Genomic DNA, 17427 nt, shown 5'->3' with positions numbered 1-17427 from the left:
CATCATTCGCTTATATGCAAACACTTCACCCTAGCCACTGACATTTACTCAATCCTAGGCCATCTACATTTCTCAACTGTAGCCACATTGTAATTTTGTTTTGATGTGCAGAGGCTTTGGGTCAGCACATTGCCTCAGTCATTGCAGCGAGGAAGGAGGATCTCACTCCAAATTCTGCATGTAGCGTGTGATGACTGCCACGTTGCCCATCCTACAGCACTTCCTGAATAATATGAGGCTGGGTTGATATTTTCATTTGGAGCACAAATGACAGTCTCAAGCCTGATGTGTTTATTGGCTGAGGAGGAAATTTCCAGGTCTGTCATCCGCATATATAAATATATTTTCTGCGCCATTTACTTTAAGTATAGAGGTTGTCATGAAATCAGCGCTGTGTCATGTACACCTTAAATATTTAATATTTTGGAGTAGCTGAAATTTATCGCCAGTGAATGAGTTTTGCTTGGCTATACATTAATAGAAATATTATTTTACACTTTAAATATAAACTCTTTAGAACAGGTTGATTTATGAAATCTATGAAGGGTGTGTTAAAATGAAAGTGAATCAGTTTTATATTAAAATTCCTCTGCTCAGACATAAAGAGGTTAGACTTGAAGCACATTTTTATTTCCCTTCATGTCAGGTGAATGAAACTGCTATTAAAATGTGACCTATCAAGAGAAACTAAAATAGATATGTATTTTTTTAAACCCACAGCTTTTCTTTTTGGAGAAAAGAAACTTGATCGTGTCCATTATGCCCAGAGACCCATAACCATTCCCCCTTTCACTCCCTATAGGCATAGGCCCGTGTGACAAAAAAGGGTGATTGCACCTTTAAGCTCAAGTATTTGTATCATAGGAACTACTCAAAAACTCATTTGATTTTATTTTAAATACACACTGTATTCAGTATGTCATAAAGGCCTCTCCTTAATTTGAGCAATTAAAAAACGCAGAAATGTACTCAGCTCTATTTTTTCCTCCCCTGTTAAAATGCCTATTAACAGTTGCGTCATTCTTAGTTTTTAGGAAGCTGCAGTATTCCAGTCTGTTCACAATTAATGATCTGTGGCATAACACCCATTAACACTTTTCTAATGTGACACAAAAATATGGTTAGTATTATCATTAAGGAAATTATGATGGAGCCGTGGAAAAATCCCATTAGCACGGCTGTCAGTGCTCTTGACATGCGGCTCAGTGTGTTGGACTGGGTGTCGCGGGAGCTGGCCGATATCTCTTCTTATTCCATGGCATGTGTCTCTCTTGTTGTCATGGATTGTCTGTCACATGGAGAAATAGTTCTTGTTCAGTGATTGATTTCCATCACTGCTGCAAATGAAATGATATGTTGCTTATTTGCATCTGTCTCTTTTTCCTGTATGAATAGCATGAATATTTTTTTGGAAGCTAAATTTGCAATAATTGCATAAAAGGGATTATTGATTCATGACAGTTTTTTATTGGTACTGGTAGAGTTCATTCTTTGCTCTTATGATTTGCTTACAGTATGGCAATATAATGAAGGATTACAAATATTATGCAATGTGATTAACATGCTCCTCTATTGCAAATTATTTATGACATTAATCACCAGTTCAAATAATGCTCATTAAGAAAGTTATTCATGTGCAGTGTGTGTCCTCCTCCCTCCCTTCCCAGCCCTAATTGAGGAGAGTTGACCTTTTGACCCGAGCTAAATTGAGTTGTAGTCCCTGTGGCGAGCGTCTCCTTCCCGGTCAGTCAGGGCGGATTACACAGCCATTGTGTTAGGCACTGTATCGTCCAAGCTGGCTGTAACCAAGCAGATGAGTCACGCATATCCAGGAACACACTCAGGGCTTTTTTTTTTTTATGTCTGAGAAGTGCTGCGTGATATCCACACACACAAGCGTCCACACAAACAAATACGTGGCAATCCATAATAAAAAGCCAAGAAATATACGGTAATTATACACACGTGTTTTTGTGCATATATACGCTCTTCACTCTACTCTCTGACACAGCAGGAATTCATTTGATGGATTAGGAGAGGTCCGAGCTGCTGAGAGTTTGTCATGTTTTGCTTATTCATGTCTATTAAATCATTAGTTGTATGCAGGTGTGATGTATCATGGGCTGTGCATGTGGTGATCAATCTGTTCAAGTTTGTATTCTTTTGTTTTTTTATAGTGCGTTTTGTTTTTCGCTTCTTGTTTTGCTCCCCTATCTGTAGAAAATTAATTCATCCCTAAAAAGGAAATGTCCTGTCTTGGGGATTGTTCCTTTCAATACAATGGCAGTTACTCTACAGTCATTTTTGTGTGTGGCCAGTGTGTTAATTAGTGGCCTTTAATGCTGTGCCACTTGTTGTGGGATTATATATTTCCTGCTCTGCGTTTTGAAAATCAAAGGAGCAGTGCTGAAATGGTCCCCAGTGTGTTTGGCATATATCAACAAAACCTAGCAGCATGATTACAGTTTGTCACTGCCTGAATGATACACTGTACCTTGTTAAACATTAATTAACTGATAGCGGTGATGCATTAAAAACAATGTGGGCTATTCAGTTGAAGTTATTGTCATTACGAAGTGATCATGCTTTCAAGTATTTTAATTAAAACTGTCCAGCTATTTGTATTTCTAGTGTCTTGTGATTGTTGATCAGATGTCCAGCTCGTATAATACATCACAGGAGCCTGCCCTTACTTTGACAGCTCACCCTCTATGATCGCTCCCAGCTATTTATTAATTATCCAAAAGACAGGTGCAAATTAAAAAAAAGTATTTGCACTGTGATGGAAGTTGTGTACTTTAAGTGACAACACTTTTAATATGTTCACAGTGGTGACAAATCATTGCAAACTGCTGTAATGTTTAAGTTCTTATGGCATTGTGAAATAGAATTTTCTGCCTGAACTCCCTCATCTCACCAACAGGGACGGTAATCAAAACAGAAACTCCAGCTCCCACCGCCAATCTCTGATAGAACCCTGGGGGATTTATTAGGACCCCCATCCCTAGCCCATTTAAATGATCCTAGATGCAAGGCGCTCAACAGTGCTGGAGAAACTCATTAAACTCTCAGGGCGTCATTCACTGAGGCCTCCTTTAACAGGACAAGCTTTCTGTGTTGGCTGATACAGTCCTCTTTGGTGGTTCCGAGGGATATACCTCCATGGTGTCCAACTATGTCTATTCCATCACTTTTAATTGATTTAGCTAATTAATTGCCAGAACCATAAATGTTTGTTTAGCATTTTTGTGTACATCAAATATAATTGTCCCGATCAGACATTCTTATATGTATTGCGTGAATAGTGGCATTTCTTTACAAAGGTTATTTTGAATAAAAGCTTCTCACAGGAATTCCTTTGGAATTCAGTTTTGGTTGGCCTGACAGTGAAACGTAGTTGTTCCGTTGTTTGCCATCTTTATAAGAAACAGCTCAACACTTTCCTGTTCATTTTTCACTGATGTTTGACACCCTGCTTGACACTGACTCTTGTTCCCCTGAGGGGGCTTCTGCCACCATAGGATCCTGCCTTAATTATGCAAAGTACAGGATATTTTGTGCGATTTTAAAAGTGCGCCAGCTTTGGCAGTCACTGCCACACTCCCCTACTGGGAGGTCCTGTCAGACTCCCCCTTTCCTTTTTGCCCAGGAAAATGAAAGGCTAGAAAGAAAAGACATAATGGAGAATGCATTTCAACTGCAGGGGTGGAACGCAGAGGCGTAAGAAGTCCTCAGTGAGACCCTCATTTTACATGGAACAGGTGGGAGACTCTTTTGTTCTCTTCCTGCTGTTAAAAACCATTTTATTTCTCGGACTTGACATGCCACAAGGAACTCTCACCAGTTACAAAAAGGCTCCAATGTAAAAGGTTCTTACCTTTTACTAAACAGAAGTTGTGTTTTTCAAGGCCATGATTTTGTCAAAACGTCAAAAGTGGTTAACTTGCCATGCGCCTAATGAGTGGGTTTCAGTGCCGATCCAGCTGTCACAATTTTTTCAGTCATCCTGTTCAAAAGCAAAAGCACTTTGCAGCTGCTTTGGTTGTTATGACACATGCATTTATGTTTTCTTTGCATTTAAGTTTGGATCACAGTCAGCTTTAAGAAGGTCCATATTTATAGTGGAATTTACAAATCTTCTTTTTCATACCTATCTAATGTAGCTAACCAAGACACTATACACAATCTTCTTACTAATGCAGTCATCAACGTGTTTTTTCCTTGGTCACTGTTGATGATGGGAGGACGTTTCATAGGAGACATTCATAATTCATCTCATCATTACCCAGTCCAATTTGTTATATACTTGGGTGGCTGTTTGCCTTGTTGCCAAACCTCATACATATGAAAGGCTCGTGTCGATTCCCAAACCAAAGGTTGAGCTGTCGAAAGCTGTTGAAATCTCTTGGAGTTTCCATACAGAAAATCTCAATAGTAAATAATAAAAAAGAAGGAAATCTCAATGTGTCTAAGTTGTTTTTCACTGTTAACGGTTTCTTTCCCTCTTCTCTCCCCCCCCCCCTTCTCTTTTTTCTGGCAGTAGAAGACAATGTGACAGAGGACCAGCACAGTCCTGGGCAGACTGCCATTCCAAGCGGTAATGCTCCATTTCATATTTCATCATTTTCGGCTGGAAAGTGGATCATGTGTGTGTGTGTGTGTGTGTGTGTGTGTGTGTGTGTGTGTGTGTGTGTGTGTGTGTGTGTGTGTGTGTGTGTGTGTGTCTGTTTGTCTGTAAAGTATTTGTTGGGTTCAGAATGACACAAACTGTCTTTCCTGTTTTTGAGGTTTTCATACTGTAAACTGCATGGTTGCATGTGTTTTTATAGGGAAAGGGCAGAACGGTGTAGCTTTTCCTCTTTGTTTGTGTGCATGCATACATGCAGGTGTGCTTATAGCTGTCCTTGTGTTTTTTTAGACTCTTTGTTTCCCAACCCTCTGTATGATGTAGAATAGAGCTACCCAGATGAATGTGTCCTGTCTCCACGCGTGCCATTCACAGTGGCCCTCCAGGAACAGAGCGGTAATTCAGGTCAGGCTAGCAGAAAGCCCCCTATGAATGAAGCCTGCTCCTGATGCACCACACTGTATATTTTCATTTCATTTGTCTCTGGTAAAGGTTAAGTCTCAGGCGTGGTTATTTTAAACCCGATATGGATGGTTTTGCCCAGCAGGCTGGGGACCCTGGGTACTCCTAGGCTGCCACATTAGTCCAGCATTTACCCATAGCTTTCTAAGTGCTCCTGTGCAAAAGACAGAAGCATGCACCACTACAATAGGTCCGGGCTTTTCTCAGCTGTTTATGACTACAGTATTATTGTTTCAGTTTTCTCTGCAAACCTACACTTTAGCATCTAGTAGGTATTTAGAGGTAGATTTGGGCCTCAGACATCACCAGCAGGTTCTGACTTTTGGTGTTATCCATCATTCCTCGCATGTGTTTTCGATTGACCCTTTAGTGTGTAATTGATCAGATATGCCAGTAAAGATTTTTGTAAAATTTTTGTTCATCTCTGCAAAAAGCAGATATCTATCTGCCGCTGAGTTAATGCGTATTGATAGGTATTGGTGGGTGGTTCTGTGGAAAGAAACCGCCTCCTTAGCCCCTCTAACCCCGGCTCAAGAGATGAAGGACTGGGCATAAAAGGCAGACTTGCCTCGGAGACCTCCTGTCATCCTGAGCCAAAGTAGAGCTAATGAGTGTGCCTGATTACAACGACCCCCTCAGACACACGAATCTCCCCTCTCACCATCCCTCCACCACCTCTATCTCCAGAGTGAGGGGAGACAGCCGCCACATGATCGATGTCTGCCTGTGGAGAAATCAGGAGGGCGCACAAATTAATTTCTCACTTTCCTCATTTGACTTCGTCTGACTGATTTATTTTTTAACCCTCTCTCAGGATGCAGCTTGACGGATGGTCAATGGGAAAAGTGTTGTTTGTGGCGGTACACTTTTAAGATGCTGGGAGATTGCTTTTGCTATTTGCCAATTTGTCTCCTCCAACTTTTAAAATGTTTCACCCCCCGCTCGTGTCTTTATCGTAACAGCAGTAATTCATCCTTCTAAACCACTGCCCAAATAAGCCCTTTTTAACTTCAAATTGGAAAGCAGTGGAAAAGCTTACCTGCTTTTCATGCATTCGTCACTTTGACGGACACGGCTACAATAGCCATTAGACTCCTGACAAGCCAAGGGCTTAATCAGACGTGGTGTCTAGATCTGCCTCATAAGTAGACCCCCAGTTGTGCTCTTCTGTAACCCTGCAAGTGTTCTGCAGGCCCTGGATCCTGTTTCTCATTCATGTTTGATATGTAGCAAAGGCAAAGGAGAAATGCTAACAAAAGAGGCCCTCTAAAAGATAGACAGTATTATGCATAGTATAGAGAGGCAGGAACAGTGTGATATCTAAGATTTAATGAGGCATTGCGCTTTTTTACCCAGAGAGTGTCGAACAGGCTTAAGATCTGCAGCTTGGCTTTACCACTGCGCTGCCTGTGTGTAATTATAACCACATGCTCCATGCTTTTTCTTCTCACTTATATATACATCCCTTTCTTTCTTTATTTTGCTCTCGGCTATGTCAAATTGAGACTGTTTTTTGGAAGAGGGTGTCAGCTCTGTCAAAGTGGAGTGGACTGAGGCAAATAGAAGTGTTAAAGAGATCTAAAGGGGTGTCTGGGTGGCAAGGTGCCGTAGTGTAGAGTAGTGTAGCGTAGTGGTGCGGTGTCTGAGACTCTGGCTCTGGCTCAGGCTGCCCACAGATCAATGTACTGCAGGGCTCACTACAGCAGGAAGAGGAAAGGACTCTTTCACTCCACCACTTCAGAAAATCATATTCTCTATTATTCATTTCCTTTGATGTTTTACTGCTCTAATGGCATAGCAAGGCACTCCGTTCAATATTATCACTCCCTGTGAGTGAGGGAATGAGACAGGGTGAGAGAGAGAAAAAGAGAGCGTTTGGTATTTTCAAATGTTGTTTCTCATTCAGCTGCTTTCATTTCCATTCTTTTTTGTGTGCTCATATCATTATTTTTTTTGGAGGTTGAGATTTTAATGGTGGATGATGCCATCTGTATACCTGTGACTATATGTGCTGCTTCCTTCATGTTGTGCTCTCTATGTTGTCATCATGTTTGTTCTCATTCCTCATGTATTTGTTTAGCACCTTTCCTTTTTCCTCTCTCTCTCTGCTACTCTTTATCTTTATCTCAGCACGCAATATAACATTTTCATAAATATATTGCAAGTTTTCTTTTGTAACATAAAACAAGGTGGGAAACACTTGGCTGTCAGCGCATCACGTTGAGCTTGTAATGTGTTAATAAGAGAGAGAGAGAGAGAGAGAGAGAGAGAGAGAGAGGGAGAGAGAGCGAGAGAGGGAGAGAGAGAGGGAGAGAGAGAGAGAGAGAGAGAGAGGGAGAGAGAGAGAGAGAGAGAGAGAGAGAGAGAGAGAGAGGGAGAGAGAGAGAGAGAGAGAGAGAGAGAGAGAGAGAGAGAGAGAGAGAGAGAGAGAGAGAGAGAGAGAGAGAGAGAGGGGGGAGATCACTTTTGATAAACACCTCCTCTAATCTACTTTAAAATTTCAAATGCACCAATATATTAAACAGCAATTAGTCCTTAATATGAATCTGGGGGACTTGAAGCAGATAACTCAAATTGCATGCACCGACCATATGAACACAGACTCCCCCCATGCAAATTCTTGAGGATCGTTAACAATCTAGCAAGTGTCAAGCGTATAGCCATGTTGTCGGATCATGACATCTTTAATGATGGGGGATCAGTGGATGTGACGGTCTAACTGGAGAGCCCCCAAATCCCATCCACACAGAGGAGGATACACTCTGAGGCACATGTGGCATTAGAATGTGTGTGACCTATATATGGCGGGTGCTCTGCAAAAGTTTTAGATTCTTAAATAATGAGGTGCCGGCAACCGTGTGAAGGTTATTCAATCTTAATGTCCTCCTATTTCTGACAGCCTCCCTCACTCTGATAAAGGAGCGCACTCACCTTTGATCAGGCCCGCCGACATGTGTCGACAGAAGCTGCTTGCTGGTTAAAATAAATTCTTAATTCGTACTTGGGGGTGGGTGGTTGTAGGGTGGGTTGCCGGGGAGGGGGCATCGTAGGATCAGGATCTCTGGGAAATGATGGGGAAATGAGGAGATGGTTGAGCTAGTAATGATGTTTTCGACACTAAAGTCTTTCATTGCACAAAGAAAAACACAGAGACTAGCCTGATGGAGCTAGACATACTGTATCTACAGGCAAGTAAGAACATAGCCCTGAGTGATTTCATGCTTTATCGTGCACAGTGTTTTGGAACCAAATCAGTTTAAAACACTGACATCGACACATGTTGCATTACAAAAATGGCTTAGTACCCAACAAAAACTTTTCCGTGTCTCTTTTCCTTGTTCTATGTGCTTAATATTTCATTAAACTTTAAAGCTTAGGCTTAGGGTTAGACATAAAATACCCAGCGCGGTAAAGACAGGGTTCATGAAAAGATCTTAATTCTATTGAGGTTATCCTGGCCAGACCTTTGTTTTTTTTTTTCCTTCTTTGAGTATTCCTGTACATTCATGCCCTTCCTCCTCTCCCCGTGGTCAGTGTCTCTGCCTATGCCTATCTCAGTGTGTGGGCCAGACAGTGGGGGGACATGTAGGCTTCCCTGCTAGGGACCATTGGTCCCTGGTGGGGCTGAGGGAGCAGAGAAGAGAATATCAATTAAAAGGTTATAAATATTTAAGAGCAGAAATATTCAATAATATAAGGGTGGGGGGTCCAGGGGACTCTTCAACTCACAAGATGAAAGTTGTGGCATGATAAATGTCGCTAGGCACCATAAGAGACAAGAGTGTGTATGATGGATGGACTCGAACTCAGGCAGATATTACATGGCTATAAAGATGTCAATCACCATTCAGATTTCCACGTTTTATTAATTCAAAACTAATGCAATTTTAGTACCATGAAGATTAAAAATGTGTCCTTTCAGTCAGATCTTCATCATATTCCCCTTATGAATAATTTCTCAGTCATCTTACATCGAGCTGACCTTATCATAACATGGATCAGCGGTCAATGTAGCTTCCCTCTTGTCCTTACCTTCTGTACTAACATTGCCAAGCTGATTAACAAAATTATTAACAAGGGCGTCAGGCATGATGAAAAATTCTCAATATGCCACACGTCTTCCCACCATATTCCACATGTGATTGTCAGCCATTCCAAGCATGCTGGTATTGATCTGCTGTCCAGCCTGTAGAGACTGGTAGAAGAGGATGTCCTGATCTGATGGATTACTGTATGAGGCCCAGAGGCCCAGGAACCTCAGTATTGACGTGGCTCTTTAATGCCAGGGTTGGACGTGACCTTGCCATGTCAAGCCCATCCCCCCCTCCCCCCCCAAAGTGCATAGAGTTCTGAGAAATCAGGGAGAGGGGCGGCGTTGGGTGGGGGCAGGGGCTAGTGTTGGGTCTTGGTGTTGAGCAGCGTTGTTTCTGAGCCTGCTGGTGCAACTCCTAAGGCTCCTGTAACGTCTCCCAGACGGGAGGATAGAGAACAGTCCATGACTGGAGTGTGTGTGGTGCTCGATGATATTGTGTGAACGTCGCAGACACCGTGAGCGATGAAGGTCAGTGATGACGAAAACAAGTGAAAATCCCCCAAAAAAATCACACATGCATAAAGCTCTTTGGGTTTTAATCTCTTAAATTTCCCAGTTTCTCTGAATTATTTGTCCTTATCGTAGATCTATTGAAACAATATGAGAATATCAACTTAATACGAACAATTGAACAAAATGCATTCATCCTGCACTGAGAAATGGTTTTTTATTGCCGATAAAACATAAAATGCTTAAATGTAGCCATCATTTGTTTTCTCTGACAGTACTGAGCTGTAATATTAGAGAAATTAATGATTCATAAAGGCCGTTGGAAAAAAAGACATGACGTGTTCACATTTCAGTGCATATTGTGAATTCTGTGTCTCTGTGTGTGGATGAATCATTAGTCTATATTGTGTGGCTTTTGGCCTCAGTCAGAAGTGTTTCCCCCCAGAGCAAGAAAGGCCTGCATCTGTGAGGATTGGGTTGGGATTTTCATTTTCTTGAAACACCTTCTGTTCTGTTCTGCATGGTCCCACTGGGGACCACAGTGCTGATATTTTTAGAGGGCATGTTCCGAGAGTCTCAGTCGCCAAGAGGGAAGGACAATGGAGGGTGTGAAGTTACATCAATACTTGGCGCAAGTGGGGGAAAGGAAAAATCCTGGGTGGCCTGGATGAGTTCTGGAACGCCTTTCCTCAAGGAATTTCACAGTTTAAGAGCACCCTACAGAAGGAGGATTTAAAATGGCCGCCCATGTATATAGACACCCGGTATATAATATACACCCACACCTGTGCGCATTGGTGCAACATACGCCTTTTGTCCTCAAGCACTGTTAAATGTGTGCTAGACAAAAAACAGGCTTTCTCCTAATGTTCCCCTCCGGAGTTTCAGGACAAGCTGAGGAACACTTGCATCAGTAGGGCTTAAAATGGCTGCCAGTGAAGTGCAAAGGCTCTTCTGCCTGACAAAGCCTTAACCAGGGTGGCATGATTGTTTGATTGTAAGTATGGCTTTTTAATCAGTCTTATTGTGAAGTGTAATGTCACAGCAGGGGAGCAAGAGGCCTGCAGGCCATGCTGCCTATTTATTAGATGCTGTTGCAAGCCAGATTTACTTTGCTTCTGAGTGTAGATGTAGATTATGAGTGAAGATGTTTATGGTGCACTGTGAGTGAACAATGCAAGGTTTGATTTGTAGTCCGAATGTTTTCATCAGGTGAAGAACTTAGTATTAGACTGGTATCTTGAAAGATGATTCTTAGTCCTGGTTCAGTCAGTCGCCCACCCCTGGCACTGCTGCAGCACAAAGCCAACAAGAGACAAAACTGCAGATGGATTGAAGAATATTGATGTGTGCGACCCGCGGCTGCCTGCGAGCAAAGCTGAATAATTTAGGGAAGTGTGTCGTGACGACAGCCTAACACACACCAATCTCTGTTTTGCGTGTCTTACTGTGCACCATACATCCACAGTTCTGGCCTAGATGTCTGGATATTATGGCAAGGTCTGTCTCCTTTGATAGACGCTGACTGATGCAATTCAGCACACACTGGCTGAATTTTATATTTCTTTGGTCGAGCCAAAACTGCAATCCAGGATTTATTAACTACACATATTCCCATCAGTCTAGTTTCATATACTGAAGTTTTGCTTGGGTGAAGCAGGGCAAACACAACGTAAAACCATTTCTAATAACAGAGGTGTGTGTGTGCATGTGTGTATTAGATTTGTGTGTGTGTGTGTGTGTGTGTGTGTGTGTGTAAGCATCGTGCCACCTTGTCTGTGTGTGCCTGTATATCTCTCACCCTCACCTGCCCATAGTTCTGTTATGGCATGAGTGGTTGAGTTACAGAGGACCAAATTGAACCTGCATTTTTATTACAGCTTTTATTATTGTTTTTATTAAATCCAGAGTCTAGAAATCCATTTTATTGTCACCCAGAGGACGCTGTGTTACCTCACTGTGTGGGTCACCCCTCTGACTATGTGGTGCTGTCATTTACTGTGGCTCGGCAGATCCAGAGTGCGCCCTCGAGAGGGCGGCGGAGGATGGTGAGACCGGGCGTCTGAGGAAGAGGCTGCTCTCTCCAGAGGAAGGAGAGGAGGGAGAGGAGGACGACGAGGAGCCTGCGCTGCACAGCTGCGACAGCTGCCGGCAGGTGTTCGAGTCACTGAGCGATCTCACCGAACACAAGATTAATCAATGCCAGCTGACAGGTAAACAACGTTCAGCCCACCGAGCCTCCCCTCCACTCTGCCACTCAGCTCTTCTCCCACTCCTACTCTCGCTCTATGTCTTCACCAGAGAATATGCCACACTATGTGTGTTAGTACACTGCACCGAGGGGAGCACAACACCAGACTACCAGTTTCCTTGGTAGATATCCAACAAAACAGACACACACAGGCCTCACACACACATAGCACATTATTTATATGTGCTGTACATCAATATCTACAGGCATGGCATACAAATAGGCATCCATGTGTCCTTATAATTAGATCACTGTAGGCTACAGTATGTGTATTTATAGTATGTGCATTGTGTCCTTGTCTGTTTCAGTGTAACATTTTACACAGCACTATACTAATTCTAACATTTCACTGAAATGTATAATGCAGCTACGAAGTCCCACAGTAACCAGACCACCAACTGGAAACGGATCCTTGCTCCAGGAAAGTCCCTTAGCTGGTCCCAATGCTAGCTCGCTGCAGTAGTAATACCTAGTGGGACTGAAAGAGAAGGATGCCATTGGCAGACTGTGTCATTGACCTGTTGATGGATGAATAGGGCTATAAATACTTTGACAAGGTGGCAGACAGAACTAATGATGTGAACTGAAGGTTTCCATGTGCTTCTCCTGGACTTGCTGTCCTCCTTTACGCGTCCTGATGGGCCCGCATTGAGAAACACCAATTGACACACATTTCCCCATGTTTGGGCATAGACCTTGTCTCTTACTATGTTGTTCAGAAACAGAACATGGACAGGCTAATATGTAACGGTCAGATTTCTAATGTAGTACAGAAGTTACCGTTTTTCATTTCAAAGCAAAGTCAAAGCACTGTTCATGAGAAGGCTAGTGTAGTCTCTTTTCTGTTTACATTCAAGCGCAGTTTGATTTCATATTTTACAACCCACAATCAGCAAGCCACAAATTATAGGGTAGATATCCCACAAGTTTTACAAAGATTTTCCATTAACTGCAAGACTCACGAGCCAAGTCCTGTGTTTGTTTGTGTGTGCATGTGTGTGTATATAAGCGTGCACGTGTGAATTTTGTCATGCCCACATTGGGGTTAATTTAAGCAGAAATGCATGCATGTTCATAGGAAGAGCGACTGCATGTGTAGGTGTGCTTGTGTACATGTACTGTATGTGTACATGTATGCGCATGTGTGTGCCTCGGGTGTGCTGGTGTGTGTGCTAATTCAAAGTAACACTCAGTTGACTAAAGGTGTGAAAATCAATGCACTGTTCTCTTTCACATTACTGTCATCCATCAAAAGCATTCATTGGTTTGAGGTAGACTAAGTGCCGAACCTCCTGCCACCATTTTCTTTCAGTGTAACACCAAATTCCATCAAGCCAGCACAGATTTGTGGACTGTCTGTTTGAGGAACTTAGCAAATAAAACACAAAGGGTATTATTTAAGTCATAGGGGGCTGTGCTCTATCACTGCTTAAATTAAAATTAAAATTATAATTATAAATTATACTTATTTGGTGGTATATAATATTCTGCAGATAAACAGTAATGTTATAAGAGTTGTATATTTGATTCAGGGGCAGGCCTTTTATGTTCAGCTCTGTTGTAATGTGGTCATGACTGACTCAGCCATATTTTTTCAATAATTAAGCCTGGCTTTTAAAATGTCAATCTTACGGACAAATAAGTCTTAATTGCTCAATGATGAAAAAAAACTGAGTTTGGATAAGAGCCCCCGTGGAAACCAAACAAAAGAATCTAATTGCCATTAGGGTATTGTGATTGTGCAGAAACACTCTATTAGTATTCAAACACAGTGGGAGAAAAGAAACTTCTAGATGGCATACTAAGTACTGTGAATGTGTGTGTGTGTGTGTGTGTGTGTGTGTGTGTGTGTGTGTGTGTGTGTGTGTGTGTGTGTGTGTGTGTGTGTGTGTGTGTGTGTTTGTGTTTTCTCTGGAATATGGGAGGAGATTTCCTATGTGGCATTATGTAGACATCCATGACCAATTAATCTGCCTTACATCAAGTCTCTACTCACAGATGGATCCTTTATTAGAACCATTTTCTAATCAACCACCAGCACCTGCTAAACCCTCCATTTTTACAATTTTAAATGTATTTTTGGTAAACACATTGCAGAGCTTGACTGGAACCAATCCACAAATGTAGATTTGCTTGCTGTTCCCTGACAGAACTCAGCTCTTTTACCCCCAGCTGATATCGTGTAAGCGTATACACTGTATTACCAGAACCAGACATGCCTATATAAACCCACTACCTCACGTGTTTATTCTGGGCCTCATTATACTTTGCGTCTACGTTCTACAGTAAAACACAAGTTTCTCCACAGGAGTGAGACAAAACAGACCAAATAAAGTCTAAACAGATTCTAGCTGTATGTCGACCACGCCCGATGGACAGAGAGAAAAGAGAAAGATGTTACATGTCACTGCGATCAATGGCGGCCATTGTCTCCCCCCCGTCTGGCAGAGGTATAACACCTTTCCATGCACTTAAGCCATGACCACTGCAGTGTGCTAAGGGAGCGCATGGGTATGGATTGCCTCGTGTCCCTGATGCGATCGGTGCTATTGATCGCACTAATGCTGGACTGCGGAGGAAGGCGAGAGTCTGAGAAAGGGAGTGAAGACGAAGGAGGGAGATGGGGAGAGAGAAAGAGAGAGAGTGCTGCAGGAATGCATCCCCAGGGAGCCCGTCTTGGGCTGGGGCAGGGCTTCAGGAATGCTCCCCAGGAGATCCCACTGAAGGCTAGGGCAGGGCTGGAAGAATGCTCCTCTAGAGAGTTGAGAGTGGAGGCTGGCTGGGGCAGGGCTAGAGGAATGTTCCCCCAGAGCACCCCTTTAACTCCAGAGCAGAAGTGGAGGGGCTCCGCGGGGGGAGAGCGCTCCCCCGTCCCCCCTTCGGCTCCAGGATGGCTGCGGATCAGGTTTCCGTGTGGGGATCAGCATCCTGCCGATAGGGGTTTAGGCTGCCCTAGGGAGGAGACAGGAGGCTGCAGGCACTGCTATTCCATAGGCCTTTCCAAAAACACTTCACAAATGCTTTGTCTCACTGTCTCACCCCTTGTATTGTCACTGATCCTTCATGGAGAAAGAGAAACAGTGTCTACAGTTTGACTTTTGTTTTCAGTTGGCACAAGACAGTTCATCTGCAAGATATGAGATTGCAATGGTAGGCAAGGAAACATGCCCTCAGACCCACTCACCAAAGAAATACCTTGCTCCTCAGCTCATTTCAACTTGTGTTTACTAGCTAGCCCACACTGTAAATAAAAATAACACATCTAGCTCAGAGTTTAATTCAAAAGATTGCATTTTCACAAAGCTTTTCATTATCAGTTCTCCAATTCTGTGTCTCTGAAGGTATTTGAATAGCCCAGTGCACACATGGGCTGTCAGCCTGGTGGCCATTCTTTTATTACGGGTCCAGCTCCCTTGAGCAACACCTTTTCTTGTGTCCTTCACTAGAGGAGGGGCATGGCTGCTCCCCCCAGAGTGATCTGTGCCCTGCTATTTTAACCCTCTGTGAGATGACCTTTTTAATAAGTGTCTTTCTCTGTTTTCCTGCCGGCCACTGTGCGAGCAAACAGAGCATGTCTTCTGCTTCCCTCAGATAAAGGAATCAATCAGAGAGGGTGCAACAGAGAAAGAGAGAGAGATAACTGGGCCATATATGGATTTATATTATGTAGATTTCCCCTTTCTTCTTCCCCGTAGACATTGCAAAATGCACTCAGCTTCAATAAAATACATTTCAGATTTATGAGAAAAATACAAATGAAATATTAATACTCTGTGAAAAACAATAAGATCCCTCCACAATGAAGAGGATGTTAATATGAGTGAAATAGTTTAGACACATTTCTAATATGAAGTCTGTTTGCAATGGGGAACAAGGCAAATTTTTTAAACCCACTGATATATGTTTTCCCCTTTCCATTCTCAACCACGACATGTTTGTTTGAAGTGTTTGAATTCATTTACATCAAGTCGTTGGGTCAGCAGCATGGAAACATTCAGTAATACCCTCAACTATGAACAGGCTCCTGGCAGTCCATGTTTTCTACTAACTGTTTCCAACCGGCTCCTATTGGTTGTATGGGAGGTTTTTTCAACTAACTTTGTGTATTGATCCAACAGCTGCTTTGTGGCTGCCAAGAAGAATGTGCCAAACTGCAAAGACTTTATTCGCTTCAAAAGGGCTCACATAAGAGGAAAGCGACATGAGCAAGACCTGATTAGCCGATCTCTGAGCCACTGTCGTTCATCAGAATTTCTGCTGTGTTTTTGCCGGGGCGTCTTGCGACATCCTGGTACAAAGAGCAGCACACTGATTACAAGGCTTTGAAAGGAGGAGAGGCGGTCAGGGGAGAATAGCTACTTCTGGCACAACACAGCCACTGAAAAGAGACCTCATGCTAGAGTGAGCCCTCAGAATTGGGCTCGAGTCTTTCCTGTGAATATGTGTTTGTGTGGGGGGCATGTTCTATGTGAGTGTCTACCGGAGAAAGAGAGATAGGTAGGGAGAGAAAGAGAGGCTGAGAAAGAAAGGGAGTATTAAAGTAGATGTTTGACTCCACGGCATAGCATCCCTGTGCGTTTCCTCTCTGTGCGACAGTGCCAGTAACGTTAACAGGAGTGTCATTAGGAATTCAAAGCATATGCCCTCGTGAGGACGCCCTTTTTCTCGCTCCCCAGTGCTTCACACCACACACATTATGCACTGTATAAAGTATTTATTGGTCTTTGTGAGAATAGGGCTGCATTTCCTGCAGAAAACAATCAAAAAAAAGAATAGAGGAGCCTGCTTTTTATGCTTGTGTTTGTGTGTTCATCACAGAGATGAGGATGGCCAGCACTGTAACTCCTTCATATTCACATCCCCTCTATCCAAAACACTCTCCCATGTACTTGCCTGCTCAATCAGTCATCCGCTTAGGCATGCAAACACACACCCATACACGTATTATCACGCGTGCACGCTCACACGATCCCTCACAGCACCTGCGTGCTTGCACTCTGCATTTTAGACGACACGTAATTCATCGCCCAAGAGGGTAAACACATGCTGCGACTTCATCCAGTTGACCTCTTTCTTAAGTAGGTAGCCACAATAGCGGGGGCGACATGTGGACAAAACAGAGATAATCTTATGTACTCACCTAGAACTACACGCACTGAAAACACTGAAACTACTGACTTCAGACGAGTGACAAAGACCTGGCCATGGAGCGGTTGTCTCAGTTTCTCTTGCTCTCTTCATCTCTCCCTGGCCCTGGCTCTGCCTGCTCTTTGTTCACTCTCTTCCTCAGCCTGCAAGTCTTTTACAGCAGCACAAGCAGAAGAATGGCACATTAAATCTTAATAGGACTGCGTCTGGCCGTGTTGAATTGCAGAGCGTGTTAAGCCGGCGCTTTCCTCCCCCTTGGCACACGCTCGTGGAAGTGGAAAACAATTGAATAAAAGAAACCGCTCCCTCTCTCTGTAACACAAGTGACTTTGGCTGCCCTGCTGAAGCTATGAGACTGAACTGACTCCGTCTCACAAATGGCATAAGCCCGTACTG

At 43.1% G+C, this 17427-nt stretch overlaps 1 protein-coding gene across 6 annotated transcripts in view; it reads left to right on the top strand.

Moving 5' to 3' along the window:
• znf521 (zinc finger protein 521) overlaps window positions 1-17427 on the top strand; it is a 90297-nt gene that overhangs the window by 3338 nt on the left and 69532 nt on the right. For 3 of the 6 annotated variants that reach the window (XM_078263891.1, XM_078263889.1, XM_078263887.1), the window contains exons 2-3: window positions 4541-4597; window positions 11645-11845. Coding sequence is in view for 3 of the 6 variants with exons in the window: in XM_078263889.1 (XP_078120015.1) it covers window positions 4541-4597; window positions 11645-11845 (258 nt within the window). In the remaining 3 variants the exon portion in view is untranslated. The remainder of the gene's footprint in view (window positions 1-4540; window positions 4598-11644; window positions 11846-17427) is intronic. The other 3 variants (XM_078263892.1, XM_078263888.1, XM_078263893.1) reach the window with 2 other exon arrangements.

Source organism: Sander vitreus, chromosome 12 (assembly GCF_031162955.1).
Source record: "Sander vitreus isolate 19-12246 chromosome 12, sanVit1, whole genome shotgun sequence".
NCBI classification, from domain to species: Eukaryota; Metazoa; Chordata; class Actinopteri; order Perciformes; family Percidae; genus Sander; species Sander vitreus.
The sequence above is the reverse complement of the archived record's forward strand: the minus strand, read 5'-3'. Positions and strand labels throughout refer to the sequence as shown.